We start from the raw sequence: 25,962 nt of genomic DNA, 5'->3' as shown, positions 1-25,962 counted from the left end.
TTCACCCAGTTTTGTTGTAGCTCTCAATGAAGGATCATTTAAAGAATTAAAAAAATTCTTGTATCCGGATTCGGATCTTCACCAAAATCGAATCAATTCGTCTTTGTCACATACCCCACATGTCCACCAATTTCATCCGAATCCGTCCACGACTTTTTGAGATATCCTGCTCCTGAGATTATCCCTTCGTCAGAGCAAAAAGGCCTGAAAGTTGGTTAGCATGCGTCGAGCGACGATCCATCCAACATCACGAGTGTTGGATAATAAAAGGTGATCTCATCCATGAGCCTGCTTTCAAACCACTTATTACACAATTTTCGGTTCACAGTGAACAAACTCGTGAAAACCATGTTAATAATGATTGTCCATTAGCAGTGTATGCCTGGTGTTGGCTTAATAGTTAGGGTGGTGGGCTTGGGATCTGAGGGTCCTGAGTTCAAATCCCACTCAGCTGTTAAATTAATACCAGGTGGGGTTAACTCGGCCTGTCATCCTTCCGAGGTCGGCAAAATGAATGCCAGCAAGCTGGTATACTGTGTTGGAGTGGCGACCCATCCAGGATTGTGCCCAATAGCCAAGGAGACTGCTTAGGCAGCACCAACGCTCTGCACAGAGTATGGTCCCAATGGATGGATGGATTAGCAGTGTGATTGAAAAGTTTTCCAGCTTTCTCAACATCCCTTTTCGTTCCAGTTCAGTGAATATGTTGTAATTCGGAGGCAGAGGAGTAAGTGTAATGCTGTGTCGAGGAATGTGTTATATTTAATCACTGTGTAAAGCCTGGAAAGACACAAGGACAAACAGTTGGAAGTTCCTCCAAGTTCTACTATAAAATAATGTTTTTGCATCGATTTCTTGAAATGCACTTATCATGATTCCTGGCACAGCTCGTTGCCAATTCCTTTGGTGACTTTTCTTATTCTGTAACAACAGAGAGCATTTAACAATGCAGAGCGCCACTGGATGGTTTATCGGTTACGATTGATCTCTTAACTCCAGACTGAGTAGCTTGCTTCCAATCATCAGCAAGGTCATGGAATCCATCTTCATAGTTGACATAAAATTATTCCTTTTCTCAAACAGCCTCACCTGAGATCATCAATTCGGATTCAGACCTGGTCACCCTACCTTGGACATGCTCCTTCTACTCTCCCAACGATGGTGGAGGCCCTCAATGTCAGACTTGAGATCTGGAGCATCTCTCGAGATGTATCTTGAGCATTTGACAGTCTAGCATCCTGACTTGCTCTCCATACTCTTTGCCTTTGACTTCCAAGGTCAACTACACTCATGGATCACTGACTTTGTCCACCCTCATAATCAGAATGTGGCTCCAAACGTGATCCCGTCAGCTCTTCCTGTCAAGACTAGAGTACCCCAAGGTAGTGTTTTATGTCCGGTCCTCATCTTCATCAATGATCTTCCGTCATGCAGAATCTTACCTACATTAGATTGAACCGTGCACACAATATTCAAACTGATCTGCATGTGGAGAAACACACACACACACACACACACACACACACACACACACACACACACACACACACACACACACACACACACACACACACACACACACACACACACACACACACACTTTTTCCATCCTTTTGGGACCGGGGTGTGGCTAATAACCTCATTCGAAGGCACTATTAGCACCATGCCATATCAGATAAATGGATCATACGAATTATCCAAAGGTTAAAAGTGTCTTTATTAAACTTCATTTGTGGGGCGCCAGCTCAATTCCCGAATCCAATATTTTCCAAAGGCTCTAACCACCTGAATAAGAACAACGAGCTGGTTCCCCGTGCATACTTTCAACCAAGATTGGGGATGCGATTCCCTTGCGAATACCAGACATGCCTTTGCACATATCCAATACACATGCAGTGCTTATCAAAACTGTCAGTGCACCACCTCCGTCACCAAATTTGTAATAACTATAATTAATATGGAGAAAAAGCATGTTCCCAGATCATGCTGGTATTAAAAGCACCAGCAGTAGCCATATAGTACATTTATACTGTAACAAAAATGGCCCCGTAAATACCCGTAAATACACCCGCATTAACAACGGTGCTTGAGGAGCACAGGCCGGGGGCCCTTCATCTTGGGGGCTCTAAAACTTTACCTTTATTCACCTTTTTTTACTATAATTTATCATACAGCTAACTGACATGCTGGGAGTTCGTTAGAAACTCTAAGCTCGTGATATTCCCTGGAAATAGCTTCGTACTTCCACCATATTTGCGTACGTGATAACTGGATGGCCTCTGAACATGCAATGCATTCGGTAAATGTAAGAGTGGAAGCTTTTCCTCACTGTAGGTTGGAAGGTGGTGAAGGACTGAAGGGTCCATTCACAAAACAACTTCGCTCTCCCACTTCTCGTGTCTTCCCCAATCTTGCGAGAGTTCCCTCTTTCCTCACCCTCACCTTCACTGGTAATGGACCACAACGCATCTGATGGGGGTATAGAGCACATTCATGGTGAGCAGTATCCCTTATAATATCGGAAAATGCTAAATGTGTGATCCCAGCTCACACACCGACATTGGACCAACGTTGGGCCAACATCAACCCCGACGTTAGGCCGATGTGATTTTGTCCGGCGGACCAATGTCGGCCCACCATTGGCTGACGACGTCGGCATCCAGCTGTAATGTGTATATTTTATCAATAAACAAGGATTTATTAATTTTACCATTTAGAACTTCAGATTTCATCATCAATTATTTTTGTATTGTTGTGTAATTATGTTAATTATTATTGTAGTTCACCAATCATTTCACCGTGAATATCTTTATTTTCAGCTATTTTATGAAGCAACGAGTGGCAAAGGACAAAGTGGAGCTGCGAAGCGCACAGCTAAGAAGCAACGAGAATAACAACAATCTATCGAACTTAGGAAAATAAGAAAGGTAACTTCCTTTTTTTGAAAAAAGAAGGAAAATGAGGAAATGGACTTACCTGCTTCAACATCGTCTGATGATGTTCAATTTGAGTTGAATTTGATTTGAGCAGCTGATCTTCAATCACAGCAATCTGATTCTACGATGAAAATTCTAAAAAAAAAAAACAAGTGAATTACTACCACCCATAAACACTCCCAGAGAAACTGATGGCAGTCTACACAACTGAGCTATTATTGAAACGGATCCTGGAAACTGGAGCGGATTGATATCCAAGGAATTACGAAGATATTGGTCAAAAGTTGGGCCAAATACGTGTCAACACTATGATGCAGGCGTCACAGGAACTCTTGAGAATTTATGGTTCAGGAGAACAACACAAACTCCATTTTCTCACAAAGTCAGCATTCTTTCGCACTCTCAATAATGGGGAATCTATCAAGAGAGAATGGTTACTGTTCTCCAAATCACAAAATCTCCTGCTTCACATGTACACTCTTCTCTGGTACAATGAGTTCAAGGTTTGCATGTGGATTCAATGACTGGGCGCATATCATGAGGACTCTCAAGGAACACACAGAAAGACAACTGCAGCCGATGCACAGCGACCAAACATCGAAAGTTGTATCGACAGTGGACTCCAGTATAAAATCAAAAATGAAGGAAAAGATTGGCATTCACTTCTGCTCCGTCTCGTCGAGGCGATGACATTTCTAAGTGAGCGTGGCTTGTCTGACAGAAAAACTGGTGAAAATCCATGGATCACCACTTAATGGAAATTATCGAGGTGTTCTGGAATTAATAGCAAAGTTTGATCCTTTTCCAGCTGATCACATATCACGATTTGGAAATCCATCCATCCATCGAGACTGTACTCTGTGCAGAGCGTTGGTGCTGCCAAAGCAGTCTTCTTGGGTATTGGGTACAATCCTGGATGGGTCGCCACTCCACCACAGGATACCAGCAAGCTGGCACTCATTTTGCTGACCTCGGAAGGATGACAGGCAGAGTCAACCCCACCTGGTATTAATTCAACAGCCAAGGGGGATTTGAACTCAGGATCTTAGGATCCCAAGCCCACCACCATAACCATTAAGCCAACACCAGGCATATTTGGAAATCAGGGTAGAAGAAATCCAAGTTACTTTTAACCTCAACCATTTATGATGAACAAATTAGGTTGACAGGTAAAAAGGTTCCGTCAAATATTTTCAAAGATATTCAGATTGCAAAGTATTTTTCAATTTGTGTAGATTCTACACCTGATGTTTCATGAACCGACCAACTTTTATTCACGATTTGGTATTTTTCATCATCTGGTGAACCATTGCATCGTTTCGTGCTTTTTCTGCCCATCAATAGTCACACAGGAGAAAGTATGTGTGATCATGTGTTGGACACACTGAACATGGATATTCAGAACTGCTGGGAACAATCTTACGACAACACGGCTAATATGTCTGGCAAATATCAAGTTCTGAAAGGAGTCACTTCAGGTTAGATCTGTGACCTGCTACAGGTACCATGTAACCTGTACTAACCTGTTCCATGGTGGGGTTGTCGGCGAATAAACCGTCTCCGCCACCAGGTTTTCTGGTGAGGAGGGTGTTTGGATATGGACACCGAGCAGGATTAAAAACAAAACCTGTCAAAGGGTGGAGGAGCTCCTTGTGAGCCAACGGCCATCTATATCTAGTGCCCAACTGTGTCTGCGGACGTCTTCCTGCAGTTGGGTTACTTTTTATTAGGAGGTTGGTGGCAGGATTTGCACTCCGGTCACCGTAAAACCCTTCATTCCGTAAAACACAAAAACGCAAAAAAAAATCTGAAAACCCACTCCGTGGGAGTACCTCCTGTGCAGCTTCCCTTCGCAGGGCAGCTCACCGGATGACGGGATTGGGGCAAAGTCTTCGGGACCCCCAATCTTTGATGATAGGAGGGAAGCTGTGGCGTATTGGCATACGCGTGCAAAGCACAATGCGGGGAGCGTTGTGGGGGCGTGGAGGAGTGGTGATGGTAGTCACCTGTCTGCATTGCATATAGCTGTTCGTGCCCGCTAGGGACTTGCAGCACCAGTAGCAGCATGTGGACTGATCTTGCATACTTGCAGCACCAGTAGCGTCAGTTGCAGCATGTGCTGTCATTAGCAGTGTCCTGTAGGTCGTGTGCCTGTAGAGTGCATCGAGTACATAATAAAGCGGGAGTTACGGGCATCGTATGTCCACCCTCTCACTCGAGGCAATAAAGCGGAGTTGTGCTATCCTCCGGCTCGTGTCTGCCTGCTCGCACCTCTGCCACATCACAATTGGCGACGAGGATGGTTGATCGAGGAGTCACGGTGCACGGATGAGTGCCCGTTTTCGTCGGAGACGACTTCGAATTGTTTTCAGAACAGTTGGGGTGGTATTTCCACGCGAATGATGTGGTCGACGAGAGCAAACAGAAGTCGATCTTACTCGCCTCGCTATCGGCGGAACATTATCGACTACTGAGTGATTTGGTGGCGCCGGACAAGCCCCGTGATGACGGGCTGTCGTTTCGGCACATTGTGCAGAAGATGAAAGCACACATGGCGCCGGAGAAGTCATTACAGCAAGCTCGATACCAGTTCGATCTCCTCGCGAAAGGTGCAAAGGAGCGCGTCGCTGATTTTGTGGCGCGAGTGAAGCATTCTTCCGTGGCCTGCAAGTCTGTAGCGGGCGCGAACAGCTATATGCAATGCAGACACGTGACTACCATCACCACTCCTCCACGCCCCCACAATGCTCCCCGCATTGTGCTTTGCACGCGTATGCCAATACGCCACAGAAACCACAGGGTAACATCTCTGGGTCAGATTGCGGAAGAGTGTGTCGGAGTGGTGCTGAGGTGTCATCCACCAGACGGCGGTCTCCTTTGGTTGACCTGAGGCGGTCCCTTCGGGTGGGTGCCTGGAATGTCCTATCCCAAAGAAAGGATGATCACCTGTCTCTGTTATCATCTGAGCTCAAGTGTTTGGACATCGGGATTGCAGCTCTCTCTGAGGTTCGGAGACCGGATTGCGGCGAGATAATGGTGGGTGGTTACACCTACTATTGGTCTGGTCACTCTGATGGTTACCATACCCAAGGAGTTGCTGTAGCTGTGTCCAATAAGCTGACCCCAATGATAATTGAGGTAACACCGGTCAACAAGCGTATTATGAGACTAAGGATTCGTCACTCCTTAGGTGTCATTTCCCTGGTCTCTGTTTATGCTCTGACTGAGGCGAGTGATCTCACCGTGAAGGATGCATTCTACGCCACGCTCGAGTCTGTGGTTGATCAGTGCCCCAGACGAGATACACTTCTAGTCTTGGGGGATTTCAATGCATCGACTGGAACTGATAGGGATGGTTATGAGGTGTGTGTTGGTCCCCATGGGTCAGGAACTATGAACCAGAATAGCACTAAGTTCCTTGACTTTGCAAGAAGTCATGGACTTAGGGTGGCTGGTTCATGGTTTCAGCGCCCACAAGCTCATCGCTGGACTTGGTATTCCAACGCTGGCAGTGTGGCAAAGAAGATTGACCCTGTCCTTGTTGATGGTCGCTAGAGGATGATCCAGAACTGCAGGGTCTACCGGAGTGCTCAGTTCCTCAATACTGACCACCAGCTTGTTGTAGCAACTCTAAAGCAGCACCTTAAATCCGGGAGAATGGTACCATCCCAGCTTAGGCTGGATGTTGGCAAGCTCAAGGATGAGAGGGTAGCTGAAGAGTTTGCGAACAGGCTGAGTGGACACTTGAGGGATCTGGGTGCTTTGGGGGGTCCTGAAGAGTTGTGGAGTGCCTTCAAGACCACCATCCTTGATGTTGCCGGTAGATGTCTTGGAACTCACCGCAGGGCAAAGAAGAATTTTGTCTCTCAAGGGACACTGGATACCATTGACCAGAGTCAATGGTGGTCTTGAAGGGCCAGGCTGAATGGCAGAGCTGAGCTGTTCAGGGAGCTGAGGCGTAAAACTGTACGTGCACTAATGATGGACAAGGAGGCCTATGTGCAAGGAATCTGTGAGGGGGTAGAGCATCACCTGTGGACAGGTGATTCTCGTCCCACTTACAGGGGAATTCGCGCATTACGTTCATCCAAGCCCATCCCTCGGAGCACTGCAGTTAGAGCAGAGAGTTGTAGGCTCTTGACAGAGGAGTCTGAAGTGAAGGCCCGCTGGGCCGGTTACTTTGAGCGGCTGAACCAGGCTGATCCACCAGCTGTTGAGTTGGATGTTAGGGGTGTTACAATCCCTGTTGCTGACCCTCCAATCAGCTGTGGTCCACCTTTGCTTGTCGAAACACGGGCTGCAGTGAACCGGCTGAAAAGGGGTAAAGCTCCAGGGATCTGTGGCATCCATGCTGAACTTCTCAAGGCTGGTGGAAATGCTGCACTCGTGTCGTTGCATGCAGTTTTGTGCTCTGCCTGGAACACAGGCATCATCCCAACTGATTGGAAGAGGGGCCTTGTTTTCCCTCTCTGGAAAGGGAAGGGTGATCGCCAAGACTGCAACAACTACCGAGGGGTGACGCTGCTCTCAGTGCGGGGCAAGGTCTTTGCTCGGATAATTCTTGATAGGGTTCGCCACCATCTGCTTGAGCACCAGCGTCCAGAGCAGTCAGGCTTTATATCAAAGAGGTCAACAATTGACCGTATCCTTGCTCTTCGGGTACTCACCGAACACAGACGAGAGTTTCGGCAGGGGCTGCTTGCAGCCTATGTTGATCTCTGTAAAGCGTTTGATTCAGTGAATCGGGATGTCCTCTGGAGGATTCTTGGTCTTCGTGGGGTGCCTCCAAAACGGATCAATCTGATGTCTGAACTCTACTCTGGTACTAAGACTGCTGTGAAATGTGGTGATACCATCTCTGACTTATTTGCAGTTGTTACTGGAGTTCTTCAGGGGTGTGTACTGGCCCCCACACTTTTCAGCACTTGTATGGACTGGATTCTAGGGAGCATGTCAGAGAGATCAAGCTGCGGTGCATCGTTTGGGAATGTCAAGATCTCGTACCTTGATTTCACAGATGATGCAGTCATCTTTGCGGAGACTTTAGATATCCTTTTGGGGGCCCTCGAGGTGCTGAATGAGGAGTCGGAGCCGCTGGGATTACGGGTTTCTTGGGTCAAAACAAGAATCCATGCCTTCAATGACATCTTGGATGCTGCTGTCCTGTCTGTACCTGTTTGTGGTGAGGATGTTGAGGTCGTGGAGAGATTCACTTACCTTGGCAGTGATATTCATGTCCCTGCTGGCTGTGAGTCAGAGGTCAATAGACGTCTGGGTCGGGCCTGGGGAGTCATGGATTCACTGGATCATGGAGTGTGGCGCTGCCGGTACCTGTGCGGGAGGACGAAAGTCCGAGTCTTCAGGTCCTTGGTGCTTCCAGTCTTGCTCAATGGATGTGAGACTTGGACTCTGACCAAGGATCTGAGACGGAGATTTAATTCCTTTGGTACCAGGTCTCTTTGGAGAATCCTTGGCTATCGCTGGTCAGATTTTGTGTCCAACGAGTGGTTGCTGAGAGAGACTCGGATGACATTTGTTACCTTCATAGTCCGTGAGCGTCAGTTATGGCTGTATGGACATGTGGCTCGTTTTCCTGATGCTGATCCTGCTCATCAGATTCTCTCAGCGAAGGAGCCTCGTGAGTGGAGGAGGCCAATGGGACGACCACGTGCTTCGTGGTTGCAGCAGGTTGACCGGCATCTCAAGGAAATGGGGATGGGCCTGGCATCTGCCTGGGGGGTGACCAGACGGAGGCCCCTGGAGTACCGGCGGAAAGTGGACGCAGCGACGCACTGTTCTGGCACATGCTCCCATACCTGACCTGAAAGGAGATTGAAGGATGTAAATGAATTGGTCAATTTCATTCCCTGTGCTGCACATTCACTTTACTTGATTGGAGTGCAGAATCTCAGTGTTGTGTGGAAGTAATTAATTTATTTGGATTGCTGAACAAACTTCATGTATTTTCTGCCGGGTCGGACACATCGTTGGGCTGTTTTGACAAAGGGCTTTAATCGAAATGAAAACAAGAGAATTTTGACATAAAAGACTCTGTCCTGCCATGCTGAGTCAACAAAAACACTTTGCCTCAACTGGAAAGCAGTTTATGAACACCTCAAAGAGTTTGTGTTAACTGAAGATGCACCTGGTGCGATCAAATCAGAGGCAAATCGTTTAATTGCTGGCTTGGAAAATCTTGAAACAGGCTTCTTGGCAGAAATGTGGAATGGAATACTTTCTCTCTTCCAGAAAGTGAGCATTACTCTGTAAAATGGAAATGTGGATTTGGTCACAGCCACATCACTGCTGGAATTCCTCGATGACCTCCTTGTCAATGTACGTGGGAAGTTCAACGATGACAGAGATGTTGCAAAGAAAGTATTACGCCTTGCATAACACAAAATTGCCAAAATGGATAGAAACGTTAAAGACAAAGAAAAAGACATTTTGATGAGTGTGATTGATGATGTGTGATGTGTGATGATGTGTTGCTACGACACCAGATGAAACTTTTACCGATTGTCCAAGTCAACTTTTCCGAGTGCAAACCTTCAGATTCATTTTAGTTAAGCTGCAAACATCACTTGCACATCATCGATAAGCTTGTCGAGAGCTATCTGAAGACTGTGCATTTCTGAAGTCTTTTTCTGCCAAAGACAAAGAGCATTTCTGACGGAGGGAACAATTCGTCTGACATCGAAATACAAGGATTTTGATTCAGATTCTGGTGATGACTTTGAACATTTCTATGATCTCATGACCCGGCTGAAAGAGAGAACGGATTCACCAGTTTCAATGCTTAAGTTCATCACGTGACAGGCTTTGGATGCAACTTTTCCTGTCACTGCATGTTAATTTCTGCTTGGGAATAATGGGATGATTTGTCTTTCGTTGTTTTTTTTTTTTTGTATACCTTGTCGAGGCTCCTATGAGAGCTGACACACAACGCACAGCAAGGGGGGCATGAGACAAGATGGGAGTGGGGAGGACAAAACAGTGGGGAACAGAGATATTAGGAGATCTGTGGAAGGGAGAGGGATGGGACTGGGAACATGGGGAATAGAAGATGGACATTACAGGGACTTTCAGGAAGGAAAGCAGGGAATTTGAATGTGGTGGGATTGGGGTGGATTCACTGGGGTAGAAAAGATCGAGGATTTGAATGGGGGAAGATGAGAGATGGTGGTGATCAGCTGTTTTGAAGGCCTGGAGGGAAGAATGGGATTGAAGAGAATGTGGGAGTTTATTCCAAAAGTGGGAAAAAAGAGGAATGAAAGAGTGAAGGTGAGCAGTGATTCGTGATTTTGGTAGTTTTACCAGAAGGGGGTTGCTGGTGGACCTTGAATGCCATGCTGAAATATGGTGGGGACAAATTGCAGACAGAGCGGTGGGGAGGGGGGGGGAGGCAGAGGGTGAGGGTGAGACCGCAGAAGAGATGGTAGAAGCCAGAAAGACCACCGACCTGCGGTGAGAGAGTGAGAGGCCCAAAGACTCAGCCTCATTGCGGGAGATAGCAATGATATCTACATCTTACAAATGCAAATATAATAGCATTTCTGTTCAGAGATACACAAGGAACTTGGATGCAAGAGGAGGTCATTTGGCCCCTCAAGCCTGCATATTTATATTCAACCTCATACTAGTATTTGTTTTGAGAAATCATATGAGAAATTGATTGGTAGCCCCCACCCTGCCCCCCCCCCCCGGCACATCACTTGACCATTGTTTACAGGTATGATCCCTTTAAAGGTCAGCACACACTTTGTTATACTAGAGGGACATGGAATTGGCTGCTTTCCTTTTAATGAGAAGGTTCGACCCAATTCCTGACAAAATTGGGAAAGACTGATATCGTTTGATTCCCTTGTCTGAGACAGTACCAACGATGTTTAGCACTTTAATTTTTTTTTTAGTCTCACCAAGAAAGGATTATTGAAGGCCTGCCTTCCACATGCAGTGCAAAACTACTTACAAATGTATAAATGCAGGTAACTTGTTTGTCAAAACATTCTTGAACAAATTACACAAAAAACAAATACAAGTACGAGGTTGAATATAAATACACAGGCTTGATGGGCCAAACGGCCTCCTCCTGCATCCAAGTTCGTTGTGTATCTCTGAACAGAAATGCTATTATATTTGCATTTGTAAGATGTAGATTTGTGCTTCACAAAGGAGTAAGTAAATTGGGGTCAAGTTTAGATTGCATTCTACTTGTTTGTACACAGAGTCAAAGCTCTTGGAATAGCGAGAACACAATGAATCAGGACACAAAGTAACAAAGGAACAGCAGAAAGAGAAGAGGGAAGCACACACACAACAGCAGGGTGGAGGGAGAACATAAACGGACACAGACAACAAGGGATTTAGTCAGGTTCCTTATGTAATTTCGTTATAATTTTTGGGAGATTATGAAAACTATATATTCTTGAAAACCTTATAGCCGAACAAATCAGAAAATGTTTGATTCCATTTTCTCAGATGTCATTATTGTGACCATCTTGGATTTTTTTTAACTGGCGACCCTCAAACACCAGTTTCTCAATATCTCGCCTCCTGGATGACCTCGAAACAAGATTCCAGTGGCCAAATCTACATTTTTGGGGGGTAAGGAATCCAATGGTGATAATTACAAATGTCAATGACACACGTATGGGTGTCTATCTTGCATTTTAATATGCATAGCTGAACAGAACAGAAAAAGAAAAAAAATATTCGGAATTTGACATCCAAAGTTTACACACAAGCAAACTGTCATGTCTGTCTACACATCTCCATCGTCCTCACTATCATCATCACCGTCACTAGCAAATGTGATATCCCGAGAGCTCATCATTCTGGCAGTCAGTGCTACACTGACATAGCTCCGTGCAGGGTAGCTCCACTGAATTGCACAAACATCTGTGTGAAGAACAGTCTGCTTTGCATTGACGTCTGACCTTCTCAATGATGGCCTGTGGTGCTGGGAGGGACTCAGTTTTTATTGGTTTCAGCTGGCCATCCTCGTCCTTGTAGTCGCCATTCTGTAGTGGGTCAAGGAACTCCTGCTGGGCGATGTCCGCCTGACCCCACACTCTGGCCTGGATATGGGCTCGTAGGACATGCTGCTTGAGAGCACCAAGTGTGGGTGGAAGCTTGTCACTTTCTGCCATGTGCTTGCAGAAAAGACACCATCTCAGTTCAGGGATGTTGTTGATTTGGATCCCCTTAGGTAAGTATACAGTGCATACAAACTCAGCCAAAGTAGATAGCAGATCCTCTGTCACTTCACTGGTTTGAGACAGCATTTGCAGAGCTTTGACAACATGATCATCTGCTTTTAGGTAGATGTTCAGCCAGGTAGCTTTGCCTATTCTAGAAAACCGCCCAGTGTTGTCTTCTCCTGTAAATGCATGAAATGCCGGCAAAGCCTTTGCTCGATCTGCAGCCAGAGCTTTCCATATTGGTTTCACTTCCAAAATCCCAGATGCCATTGAAACACAAGTATTTTTCAGCAGGATTTCATTATTTGCTACAACCAGCACCAGTACATCTGTGTCTCGGGAGAAAAACATGAGCTGTGCATCGAATGCGTTGCGACATGAAGCCAGAACTGCATGGTGGATCAACAAGATGTCTGCTTCTTCATGGGTGTTTCCTTCAAAGTCCAATTGACTGTTGCTCTCAGTGTGTCCTGCAGCAGAAGCAATGACAAGCTTGGGGGATTCTTTGCTGTATTCAACCATCTTTGATGCCAGATACTCCATCAGATCAGCCTGAGTACAAGACTGCTGGCTTTCTTCTGTTCTTCTGCAGGACAGACTTCACACTGGGCAGTTCAGTAAGGATCTTCTCCTTCAGCCACCATCTGGTGAATGCCAGGAAATGGTTTTCCATACCGTCTGGTCCAAGCATTCTCGTGTATGCGGTTTCAATGTCATCAATTGAGAGGTAGGCTTGGTTTTGAGTTTGCACATCAACAAGATTGATCAGCTCAATCAGACAAGCATTTTGTAGCGGATGGACTTTTGATGAACTCTTTGTGTCACCTTGATCTCACGTGGCATGGAATATGTGTTTTGTCCAACAAGATTTGTGATAATCTAACATCTACTGCATGGGCATCTGTTGGTGAGATACATGTGTTCAGTCTCGTTTTGAATGCTGGATTTTGGGACTTATCTACAGCTGATTTGAGTTTCTCCAGCATTTTGTGTGCAGACTTTGAACAACTGTTCATCAGTGTCTTCTTGACAGAAGAAACACAGGTCCTTGTCCAGCGGCACCGTACATGACCGTGTGAATGGGGAAGACTAACCAGATGGGCTTGGTTCATCCATATCAGTGCTTCCTCTGTTCTGTCCACGTCTTTTGGCAGGGTATGACCCACTGGATAATGCATGTTCATAGCGGTCTCAGGCTCGCTGAATGTGGTCCTTGTTATTCGCGACCAGGTAACAGCTGCAATGCCAAAATGCATGCTCTTCACATAGTGTTTCTTTTTTGATGTCCGTGAGCCACTTTTGCATTTCAGCATAGTTTCCATCTTTCAAGCTGGCTCTCTCCTTTACGGTATCTAGTATCTTCTGGTAGGAATCTAGTCTAGCATGTAATACCAAGTGTCCTTTACTTTGGTCATCAGACTGACAGAGTATGCACCGCTTCCAGTTTATTATTTCCTGACCCTGTCTCTCTGCTCCAAGCTGATGAAGCTGAGACATCTTGCTCATGTTGCTCTAATACAGGTCTGCAAAAAGAAAGGTAAACACCACCCATTAACATACAACACCCAATACTACACATACAATATTGTTGCGGGCCGGAGGTCCGGTGGCAAGAATGACCACTAGGTGGGGGAGGTTACGTCGTCTCCCACCAGACTCCCCGGAATTGTAGGCCGTCGCTCCGGATAATTCCGTGAGGCGACGGGTCGCTGAACCGACCGTGGACACCAATATCTCAACCGCATAGCGTAGGGTCTTTTTGTCTTGAACCAATTTACCTAATTAACTACGTGGGGTCGTCTACCGGGGAATCACGCCCTCGGCACGTCTTGCTCGAACCGGGTCACTCTACCGACTGCGGTAGAGTTCCAACTACCGACGACCAACTCCGGTTTGGGTGCAGTCGAGCGGAACTGCCAAAGCCGTGCCGGCTCGGATGAGCAGATTATCGGGTATAAAAACCCAGCTAAAACACAGATCCGAACCATGCTGGACCAATGAAAGAAAGGACGGAAACGAACTGGGAACATTTCTACAGTAATTTGTTTACAATAAAGAAGACACAGAGCAAGACTTATCATGGAATATACAAGCAAGAATTTACAATGTTCAAAAACACTTGTACAGTGTCTACTTACAAGAATGGCCCACACACTCAGATGATTTATTAAAAGACCCCCGCAGCCAGAGAGGGAGAGACGAGCTGGGGGTCGCAGTTCGCTTGGGTACCTGCACGTTGAAGGGAGGGGGGTACTCCGCAGTGCGGTACCTGCTAATGGTCATGTGGCTCGGCCCACCGTCACACGCGTGGGGTTCGTGCCAGTGGAGGAACCCGAGCGGAGCAGTTGGAGTCCCAGGGTGGAGATCAGGGTCGTGGACAGGACCCAGGAAAACTCCAACGAACGCCAGCCAAATGCAGAACTCCACTCGAACGCCCCAGATTCCACCTCAAACCGCACGACGCACACCAACCAACTCAACTCCTCCAACAAACTTACACTCTGAGGATCGCATCGTATTTTTATGGACCTCCCCGAACGGGGCGGGGGCTCGGTGAAACAGACGTCACCGTCCACCCTGATTGAACAGGGTCTTCATGGGGTCTGCCCTTTCTGAGCGGGGCCTCGGACAAACCGGGAGGCCTCCGCCCCCCCCCCCTCCACGTGTGTGGACTCATCAAGGGGAAGATCCAAGGTTGAAAAGGAACATTTGTAGGATTGCAAAGGAACGGCGGACTGGACGTTTTTGCCCCGTATGCTGTGGCCAGCGAGGTGAGGGTTGCAAGCGCTGGAAGGTACCGTTGGTTTGTTGTTGGATGGTCTGTTGGATGGTTTGTTGGATGGTCGATAGATGTAATAACCTACCGAAAAGGACATCGCAATGCACACCTTTGATTCTCCCACTAGACAAAAGGAAGGGACCTGTCTTCACATGTACTTAACGGAATAACTGACTTTTGGGACATCTGTATGTTTGAATGCATATGGTTTCCAGATCCATAACAATATGTAAGGCATAATGTACATACAAAAAATAGTCAGAGGGGCTTTGCAGTTGACACACCTGGAAACACAGCTAACATGTGCTAACTAGCGTTAGCTTGGACATGCTGCATCCACACCAGCCACGTAGAAACAACAACATACCTGGATTCGTCTGAATTATTTTGATGTTCCTGTAATAACTGCAATTACAATCACCACAGATAAACCTACAAATTCCAGCACTAAATTATGTACCTGTACACTCACTTGTTGCACTAAGCACACTTTTGTTCAGATACCCACTTGGATCAGGTTCCTTTGTCACCTCGGAGCCAGGATAAGGAGATAAGCGTAAACTTCAGTTATGCGCATCAAAAATCCAAGATGGTGACCTAAACCTCTGCCATTGATCATCTGTACTGATTTCTAATTATCACCATTGGATTTATTTCCCCAAAAAATGTAGATTTAGCCACTGGAATCATGATCCTAGGTAATCTAGAAGTCAAGATATTGAAAAAATAGTATTGGAAGGTCGCCATTTAAAAAATCCAAGATGGCCGCCATATCGGCTTCTGGGAAAATGGAATCATGCATTTCTGATTCGTTATTCTATGAAGTTTCCAATTAATGTATAGTTTTCCTAATCTCCAAAAAAATATAACAAACTCATATTTCTGGACATAGTGAACTGGACTGGATGCACAGTTGAGGTCGAGGGGTAAGGAGAGAATACAGGGGATGGATAATATGGATACAGAAGCCATAAAAAATATATTGTGGGGAGGGGGTTTAATGGGTGTAGAAAAGATCATGGTTTTGGACAGGGGGATGATTTGAGATGGTGGTGAACAGCCCTCTTGAAGAGCTGGACGGAAGGATGAAATTGAAGAGAATGTGGAAGGTGACTCCACAGGCAGGAAAAAAGAGAAACAAATGAGTGGAGGTGAGCAGTTATAATGCATTTTGGGAGTTTCATGAGAAGGGGTTTGCTGGTGGACCACATGCACCCTGAAGATAGTGGAGAGGGGTGGTTGTGTGAGGTGGGGCATAGACTCTGCTTCATCGCAGGATATTCCGATGATATTGAGGGCCTTGGTTTCCATGGCATCAAGTTGAGCAAGGTGTGAGGCAGGGGCACCAGCCCAGAGGGGACAGCAGTGTTCCATCAAGTTGCTGCGGAAAGCCTTGTCGGTAGATAAAAGTTCAGGTGTGCTGAATAAGGACTTTGCAGGAGCCCATGCGGAAACTAGCTTTGGAGGCCAACTTTGAAATGTGGTTTGCCCAAGAAAGATCATAGCTGATGGTGAGACCCAAGAGTTTGAGTGACTGACCTTTTTTGAGAGAGTTGCTCAGAAAGTAGAATGGGAAAGGGGGGGTGTGGTGGTTTCCGTACAATCCTTTTGGAGAGAGAGGGTGTGTGGGATTTCTCAGGATTGAAAGACATATTCCAAGTGCTTGACCAGCTTGTGATTTTTATCAAGGTCTGAAGAAAGGGAAGAGGCTGCTGCCTGTCTGTCTGAAAGATGAGGGATGTCAATGCAGAGGGTGGAATTGTCAGCAAAGAGATAAAAAGGATGTTACAGAGAGTCAGAATGATGACTGATTAAGATTAGGAATAGGATGGGGCCTATAAAACACTGTTTTGGGGCCCTTCAGCCTTGGCAGGGAGGGGAGATGAAAGGATTCCATTGAGAGCTGCACGTTGGCTGCAAGAGTAGAGAAAGTTAGTAAGGCAAGTGTGGAGTTGACCTTGGATGCCATAGGCAGAGACTTCGGAGAGCAATGTGGATGCCAGACTGTATCGAAAGTCTGAGATATGTCTCGATAGACAGCCAGAATGTCATATCTGACATTGAGGACCTCCATACATTGTTGGGAGAGTAGAAGGAGCATGTCCAAGATAGAGTGACCAGGTCTGAATCTGAATTGATGATCTGAGATGAGGCCATTCGAAAAAAGGAATGATTTAATGTACATACAAAAATGATGGATTCCATGACCTTGCTGATTATTGGAAGTAAGCTGATTGGGCTGTCATTAAGTGGATCTGTTTTTGCACCTTTTTGCATTTTTTATGCAATTTTTGATGGAATATACAATGCATTTTTATACTGAATTATACAATGCATTCAATGCATTTTTTATGCAATTTTTTTTTCATGTAATGTTGGCTGATTTCCAAGCAGAGGGAATATCATCTCGGGCAAATGATAGGGTAAAAATGGCAGAGAGAGGAAGTACAAGAGCAGCAGAGCAGTTTTTTTAGGACATGTGAGCTGATGCCGCCCGGTTCTGTTGCAGAGTAAGAGCTGAGGGGTGCGAGAAACTTCCTCACCTTCTCAGGTGCAAAAGACACAGAGTACAGGAGCAGTTGGTTATGAATGGGAAGGGTAGGTGCAGAGAGCAAGGGGTTGGGGACACAATATTTGGAAGAAAACACAGAACTGAGGAATTTGGCCTTCTCACGAGCGGAGTCGGCCGTCTCACCACAGGATTCAGTGTACCATGGGCAGGAGGACGGGTGAGATAACTGAAGAAGAGATGGGATGAATCGGTGCATAAGGGAGAGCAGATGTCTGAGGAAGAATTCCCAAACTGAGTTAATATCAGGGGTGGTAGATGTAGGAGACCAGTCCTGAACTCCGATGAATGCTTGCGGTCCCTTCCAGTTTGCCTGAGTGAACTGCCAGACCCGTCGGCACTGAGGCTGTTCTCTGAGTGGCTAGATCAGTGATCTTCACTACTCTTTTTCGTAGGTGGCCACTTTTGCCAATAAAACGTCAGTATGAGAGCAGTCACACCGCCTGCAGGACTCCAAAATGGCTGCTTACAGGCACCACCTCCATGTACTCTTTTTTTTTTTTTTTCGTTGTGGTTAACTTGGCTGCAAGCATAATTGTTTGCATACTGCCATCTACTGATGTAGTTACGTTACTTTTATGCATTACATTGGAACACTCATTTGAACCCAATGATTCAATTTGATAGCATTTATGGTGGATTATGATGGGGGTGTTTTCACATGTGTGCATTATTGACCGTGTGTCAGGGGCCGCACTTTAGACCACCAAGGGCCGCCAGTGTCTCGCGGGCCGCGCAATGAAGAACGGGGCTAGAGAGATGTTGACCTTCACAAGCACATGATCAGATGAATCACTTAAAGCAGAGGAAGAGCACGTGACATTGGCGGGGAAGTTGCTCGAAACCAAATCCAGAAGGGAGGATTTACCATTGACAGAAATCTGGGTAGGAAAGCTTATATATATATATATATATATATATATATATATATATATATATATATATTTATATATATATATATATATATATATATATAAATTTATATATATATATATATATATATATATATATATATATATATATATATATATATATATATATATATATATATATATATATATAGATTCAGTCCTCAGGAGTTACAGAGGTCGTTTGCTGAAGTGCCGTGGCTGGTGAGAGAGGTACCAACACCCAGCCAATTAGCATGGTTCCAATTGAAGTCACCACATATGAGGAAGCGTGAATTGGGATGAGTGGTTCAAACTTGAACCTTGTCTAGAGAGAGAGAGAGAGGAAGATGGAGTCATCACTGTTTGAAGGACGGTACAACATATAGACAAACATGAAATGGGAATGGAGGGGAAGCAGTGTCGGATGTACTCCTGTGGTTTTGGAGGTGTAAGAGCAGTACATGGAGAGTGAGAAATGGAGTTCTTGATATACAGTGTGATTCCATTGCCAGGGAGGGGTTCAGGTCGATAAAACGAAAGGAGACAATAGCTATGGAGAGACACCAAGGAGTCAGGGACATCCTGTGGGAGGAAGGATTCTGTTTTAAACAGATGATGATCGGTTAATCAGCAGCAACCTGGATTGAGAGATTTGTCAGGTTGGATCAGACGCCGTGAATGTTTGAGGTCTACACAATTATGGACAGAGGAGGAGCTGGTGGTGGTAGGATACAGGAATGTGGAAAGGAGAGAGGAAAGGGTGCATGGGGTCGGGGGCGAATATTGGAGACTGCAAGGTTGGGCCAAAGCTGGGAGGGTTTTGAGTTGGGGTGAAGTTGGGGAATGGGGGGGGGGGGGTTGTGAGGCTCGGGCAAAGCTGGTCCATCATTTAATACGTTCTCCATCTTTTGGAAACTTAATTTATGAATCTTTTACCTCATGAAAACAATGGGATATATTCAAAAGATTATTGACTTTAATCAAACTCTTAAATTATGTACTGTCAAACCCAGATTGAGCTGACAGGAAGGCCTAGACTTTGGAGGTACACACAGTCGCCTCGAAGCTGTCTAAGGTTTCAATCTCAACCCTGATATAAACCGTCATCCCAGTATTTCACAGGCATGGTGATTCATCAATTTGTGTGCTGTCCCTCGGATGGATGTCAAATTGGGTGTTTCCATCTGACAGCTTTATTGGTGAATGTTAAAGATCCCACGGTGTCCTTGCGAGGAGTAGGTGAGCAATCACCAGTATCCTGAACAAGTTCCAGATTCCTGTCCTCATCTACATGGGGTGTTGCAACAGCAGAACAGCCACACTCTCAGCCAGTGATGCTACCCCACAACCTTATGCTGCATATGAAAGAAGAAGAAGAAACCCCAATTCATAACGATGGAAACTAGAAATGCAAAGCCTGCTTGCTTTGTATTTAGACTTCTTCTTCTTCTGCATGCGAAACAGTACCTTTGACCTTTTGCCCAAATTCTTAATTTGACTTCTCCATAATCTCATAATAAAGCTTTGTTGAAAATTTGATGACAAAAGTTCAAATGGTAAAAAAGTTATGGCGCGCACACACACACGTACACCAATGTTATTAAGGTTATAGTTTGAATATACATTGCTGGATTTGTACTTTATTCTAAGTTCAGATGTTACTTTGTGGTTGAGATTTTTCAATATTTTGAATTATTTTCACCAGTTGATTAGTTATTCAAGTGGACATCCAAGGAATTGCTTACAAGGATTGCAACATTCCATAATGTATGTACGTGTGAGTGAGCAGGAAAGAAGAACTCTATCCTGCTTCACCGCATGCGTGAAGACCTCAACACAGGCTTGTTTAACACGAGCGAAGAGGATATTATTGAGAAGATTGTGCGTTATGACCGTGAAATGACTCATCAGGATGCAGAAACCCTCCATCGGAATGCTGCGTTCAGTCTGCCACCAGTCACAGATGCAGAAGGCCGTGCTGCCGTAAATTCCTTAATACAGACATCAGCAGCAATGTCTGTAACGATTGCGCTAACACACGAGAACAAGCCTGTCCCACCCACATCTGCCATGACACCAACTGCTACGTGGTCCCCACAAGTCGGGCGCCGCCCATTTGGTATCGCTCGCTCTCCACCTGTAGCTAGCCCCTCACCACAGAGCCCTCCCGTTGGGGTGCAGGGTGGAGGGAACTCACCATCACGTCTGTCTTTGCGAATGCCACCACGCCACGGCAGCCCACCCCTTTTGGAGCACGTGCCACCATTCCGGGTTCCCGCTATTCCACCTCCACCTCCACCGCCACTTCCTCCAACCCACAGTACAGGGCTTTCCCGAAACGCACGCCTACTCTCAGCCTCTCAACCTTCCCTTCCACATGGAGCAACACCCAGCCCACCCTCAATCCGCAGTCCACCACGCTCGGCTTGCGAGTCAGGTGTTTTGGGGGGTACAGCGGGTCACGTCGTTGGCACGAGTGGTGCCGAATGCTCAAGTCTTCCCTCTCGGCAGACGTCTTCCACAAATATCCCACCTGCGCAACGACCTCCAGGTCTTTCTCGAGAATTTAGCTTGTTGCAGCATGAGCCCAGTGCGCCGACACCTCCTGAAAACAGTGAAGCAACTCGGGCACGATTGACATCAAACCTCTGAACCTTGCGGAGCAAGGCTCAACCAAGGAAAAACATTCCATGTGGTTTTCCAGCAAATTACCTTTATTGGCTCATTTGTTCACATTTTGTCTGGGGTGGACATTTTACAGGAACTGCAAATGCAAACAAGTGTGAAACTTGAAAATGGATTTCTCTCATTATAGAAACTCATCCAACCATCCTTCCAAAATGGTCACATCATCTGCAGCAGATGTCTGCAAAGCCCTGCATCCTAATGTCAGTCAACTAGTTCCATGGAAAGTGAATGAAGTATATCATATCATCACAGTTGAACTTTCTCATCATTGCTCACACACTGCAACAACACACTATAAAAAAAACTGTTACCATTCATTCATTTCATGTGCTGCCTGTGCCTGCTGGTTTGCATCACTTCTGGGAGCGTGGCTGTGCTGATGCAGTGCCCCCTGTAAGTTAGGGTAGGAATTTGGAATTTGTTAATGGTGCCAGCGATAGCTTGTCTACTCTTCACAGAGAATAATGTGGGATATTTAACCCTTTGAACCCTGAGGTCCTTGGACTTTCAACTCCCTCACCCTGGCTCACTGGAGAAAAATCCGGTTGCTTGGATATATGGAGGTTTGAATAGCGGCTGGTAAAATGGCCATGAGGGTTCAAAGGGTTAACATCCACCAACTCATGCTCGCAGAAGGGACGCCCAGTTAACGTCCATCCAAGGGGCATCACACATTCTTTAATCACCCACTCTATGAAACACCGGGATGACAGTTTATCGCTGGATCTGGATTCAAACCCAGGATAGACAGCTTAGAGGCCATCTTAGAGGTGACCTCTAGGACCTCAAGGGCATGTGTGTACCTCTAAGCCATCCAGCCCTTCAACCCATCACCAGGCACATTTACATTACGTTTAGACTGACCAATCAATAAAAAATTAAATCAATTAATGGCAGTTGAGGCAAATTTAAGCACTCAAATTATAGTTAATTCTGAAACTAAATGTACAACAATGTCCAAATAACCTGTTTTTTATTTTTTATACAGCAATGATCACTGAAGATAAAATGACAGCAGGTGATGGATCGAAAGAAAATGTGGCAAAGGGAAAAATAGTGGGCCAATGACAAATGGATGCACACAGTGCAAGGAGAGGAAATTGCAAGAGAATGTTGAGAACAAGGTCTCAATGAGTGTAGAGAAACACAGTGTTGGAAATGGAAGACACCAAGAGGTGGTGCTGGGCAAGAGACTTCAAATCTTGTAAGGACGAATGTGCCACAATGGCCTCAGGAAGCTAGTTTCACAGGTGAGAAAAGGTAATAAAACAATTGAGGTGAGCATTGAGTTTCTACTTGGGGAGGGGAACAAGGAAGGAAAGGGTTTCTGGTGGAATGTGTGCGACTTGGATGGGCAAGGGCTGGATTGAGAGGTGAAAAGGCTGTAGGGGCAAAATCAGAATAGAACAGGTTATAAAACAACAACTGCAATGCAATCTTGCTGCCGGAAGTGAGCAAGAAGCAGACCATGATGAGACAGCTTCCTGATGAGGTTCCAATCACATGGACGGCCTTATTTTCCACAGCCTTGAGGGGGATCAAAGTGGGAAGCAGTAGCACCAATCCACAGTGGGAAGCCATATTCCATGATATGCTGGATGAAAGCGTTGTCCACAATTACAAGCGAAGGAACACACAGGAAGGACTTAATCCTGCTTAGAATCCCCATGCAGCAGTTGGAGGCCACCTTGTACATATGATCTGCCAAAGACGCGTCACAGCTGATCGTGAGGCCTGGGAGCTTGAGACTGCACCTGTCTTCAAGGCTGACAGAAATAAACTGGGGTCCTTATGGAAGAACAAAGTGAAAATTTGGGCTTTTTTTTTAAACAATAAAAGACTAGTTGCTTATTTTCTCCTGATTGGTAGAGAATGATGTTGCCACAGCCTGCCAAGCAAAGGGGTGCGAATCTATTCTGCACAGAGCAGTCGTCATCTACAAAATGATACAATGGATTCTCCAGTGCCAGAGGTAGGTCATCAATGTATATCAAGAACATAATTTGTCCCAGAACACTACCTCAAGAGATCCAGCACGAGAGAGTATCTTGTGCAAAGCGACACTGCTTACGAGTACAGGAATCCAACAGCCAGTCGAGGAGGGAAATCTCGGTACCACAAGCCACGTGTGTGAAAATCAGGGTTGGGTGCCAAACAAAAATAAATGCACCCAAGATGTCTACTGAGATAGCTCAGAATTTGATTGAGATTTGAGGGCATCTATACATTGCCGACACAAGAAGATGCATATCCAAGGTGGAATGACTTGAGCAAAGTTCAAACTGATGGTCAGTAATCAGAGTTAAAGAAAAAATTTATTGTGAGGTCTGTTGTGATTATCGATTTCATTACAGTACTTTGCTTTTGATGTGGAAGACTTGTCTATAGTTAAGAGGCACCGTTTAGGCATAATTCTTATGAATTGGGGAATTGTTCATGATTTTCTCTGAGTTTACTTAACTCAACAACCATTTCTGGAGGCAGAAACCAATGAGTGGCTAGGAACAAATTCCTTGTTACATGACATACCCTGGTAGTTCACATTTCAGCACTGGAGTAACATTTTCCCCATGAATGTCTTCCATCAATTAATTTATTTTTAACTCTAAAGTCAGGCTGAAAGACAGGTGAGAGCAGCATGTCATACAAGGTGAGACAGGTGAAAAAGGACTTTTGTCAACTTGGCACCTTCACTTTCTGCAATGGTTTGCTCTTTCAATAACATGATACATCTGTATACAGTAGTTATCCATATGGTATAAAGATAATCATATGTACAGCTGTCTGCACAGTCGGGAATGCATGCCTCGGTGTCTTTATGATGAAAGCTACTACGCAAAGCTAAACAAGGTACTTTATGAACCACCTTGACAGATGTACGATACTTCATGCTGAGACATGTGCATACACTAAGTACAGTCTTGGAGGTCATGTCGAATGCTTCAGAAATGAAGCTGTGGCTCAAGTTGTACATGAAAAGTTCAAAAAGAAAATCTATAAAAAAACAACAACTCTGCATGCAATACTTCGACATTTCCTCCTCTCGATTCTTCATCGCATGCAAGAGCCGAGTAAAGTGGTTCATCTGGCTCTGCTTTGAAATCTGTCACACATGAAACAAGCTAATAATAACACTAATAACAACAATTATACAATTTAATATTTATTTTCTTTCCTTCATCATTGTGCAAAGACGGTATCGAGTAGTTTTACTTACACAAATAGTCTTGTTAAAGGTTTTGTAACAAAGATTATAAGATTTGATGTTTCTTGCCTATTGTGTCCTTTGCGAGACTAAACACGTTGAGTTGGAGACATTTTTATTGAAGGTCTACATTTTAGGAATTTCGATGAAAAGTTGAGCATTTCAATAAGCTATGTGTGTTTTTAGTGCGTTTGTATGAAGTTATTTTTAATCTTATTATATGAAGCCACTATAAAGTGATGACTGAAGACCATTAAATAGAATGATAGGTGTGCAGTATACAGTATAAGTGTGAAACAATCCCAAGTTAAACAAAAACTATTTGAGATACTATATTTGTCTCTGATATGACTGGCATGTCCACAAACATCTCAGCTCGTCACACGTCATCATAGTGGGACAGGAAATGTCAGGAATCAGGATACGAACCAGGAAATTTGTTTTATCACCAGCTGGGAACACATGGTCTCGCATGAGCACAATATGTTGGGAAAGGCACGAGTGTACAATGGACTTGGATGATGACAACCCAAACCCAAACTTTAATCCATGAGCCCAACTACAAGCCTTACTCTTTGTAATCTTAACCCCTATAACAATTCTCAAAAATCAAATCTTACTCTCCAACCCTGACCATATTATCACAACTCCCATTCTATAACCCCTGCAAGTCCAAACCTAAAATCTTATGATCTCAACCCCAATCTGTAGATTACTTCGACTTACCGCTCACTTTCCCAATGAATGAAGTATTGGCAAAGTTCTGGCAGTGAAAGATCATTTTAAGTTGATTTCCAAATTACTCCTTTTTGACTGGAAGTACAGGAACAGGTTGTTGCAAGTCAATTTCTTTGTTCAAAAGCAAATTAAATATTTTATTTATTATCTCGAAAAATTTATGGAGGAGCTTCTACAATACCATGTGCAAGACAAGACAGTTGACAATTGTACTTTAATGTGAATTGCAAGGACATTGGTAGACAAAGGAGAAATACAAATGGGATTTGAATCTGGATTCCAAGAATCACGATCCAGAAATCAAAATGGGAACACCAACAGGTCCAACCCGTTTAGTTTTCTCGTTTTACAGTATCATATTGCCACAGTCCTAGTCCCACAATGGAATGCATTGTGGAGTTTCCCTACAGGGTAGCACATGTGATTTCCACACGACTTTCTTGCTATGCAACTTAGCTTCACAAGCCGGCAAACGTCATATTGGTTTCAGGTGTACTCCGCACACATGGAGGCTGACCGGGTGCACAATGTTCATCCCACAGTGCACAACCAATGATAAGTAGGCGGTTTGTACTTAATTGCCAACTTATATTATTTGTGCAGAGTGAGTTTTGATGCTTTGATGCAGTCATGACTCCAACCTTCTGGTGGTGCAACTACTCGTTCACGACGACGCATCCAAACACCATTGCGCTTATCAAGTTACACTTCAGTAAGTTCAAAAAAAAATACAAAAATCAGACTCAAGCTTCAATAAAATACCTGCAACATATTAGTGCATAATTACGAAAGGTTATTTACAGTGCATTGTATTTAATTAACGATAAAGTTGATCAAACCATTGTTTCAATTTGTTAATGGATGTTACGCACAACTGTCATAGAGCGCCATGGTGATATGAAAACGAGTAAAGTGACTTTTTCGGTCTTTACGAATAAACTTTAATGCACCTCA

At 44.9% G+C, this 25,962-nt stretch overlaps 1 protein-coding gene and 1 long non-coding RNA gene across 3 annotated transcripts in view; one reads left to right on the top strand and one right to left on the bottom strand.

Moving 5' to 3' along the window:
* The window catches only part of LOC147020255 (potassium/sodium hyperpolarization-activated cyclic nucleotide-gated channel 2-like), a 132,228-nt gene extending 106,272 nt beyond the window's left edge, over positions 1 to 25,956 (top strand). For both annotated transcript variants that reach the window (XM_085895490.1, XM_085895491.1), the window contains exon 8: positions 20,167 to 25,956. In XM_085895490.1, the coding sequence (XP_085751616.1) occupies positions 20,167 to 21,029 (863 nt within the window). In that variant the 3' untranslated portion in view covers positions 21,030 to 25,956. The remainder of the gene's footprint in view (positions 1 to 20,166) is intronic.
* On the bottom strand, positions 1,700 to 20,664 carry LOC147020256 (uncharacterized). Its single transcript, XR_015061737.1, has 3 exons — positions 20,575 to 20,664; positions 2,977 to 3,071; positions 1,700 to 2,469 (listed from the first exon to the last, which is right to left on the bottom strand). It is a non-coding gene; the product is annotated as an uncharacterized LOC147020256 (long non-coding RNA).
* Positions 25,957 to 25,962: the final 6 nt, after the last annotated feature.

The sequence above is a fragment of the Eptatretus burgeri genome, chromosome 9 (genome assembly GCF_056783735.1).
Source record: "Eptatretus burgeri isolate ZD-2024b chromosome 9, Ebu_testis_v1, whole genome shotgun sequence".
Classification (NCBI taxonomy): domain Eukaryota; kingdom Metazoa; phylum Chordata; class Myxini; order Myxiniformes; family Myxinidae; genus Eptatretus; species Eptatretus burgeri.
The sequence above is the reverse complement of the archived record's forward strand: the minus strand, read 5'-3'. Positions and strand labels throughout refer to the sequence as shown.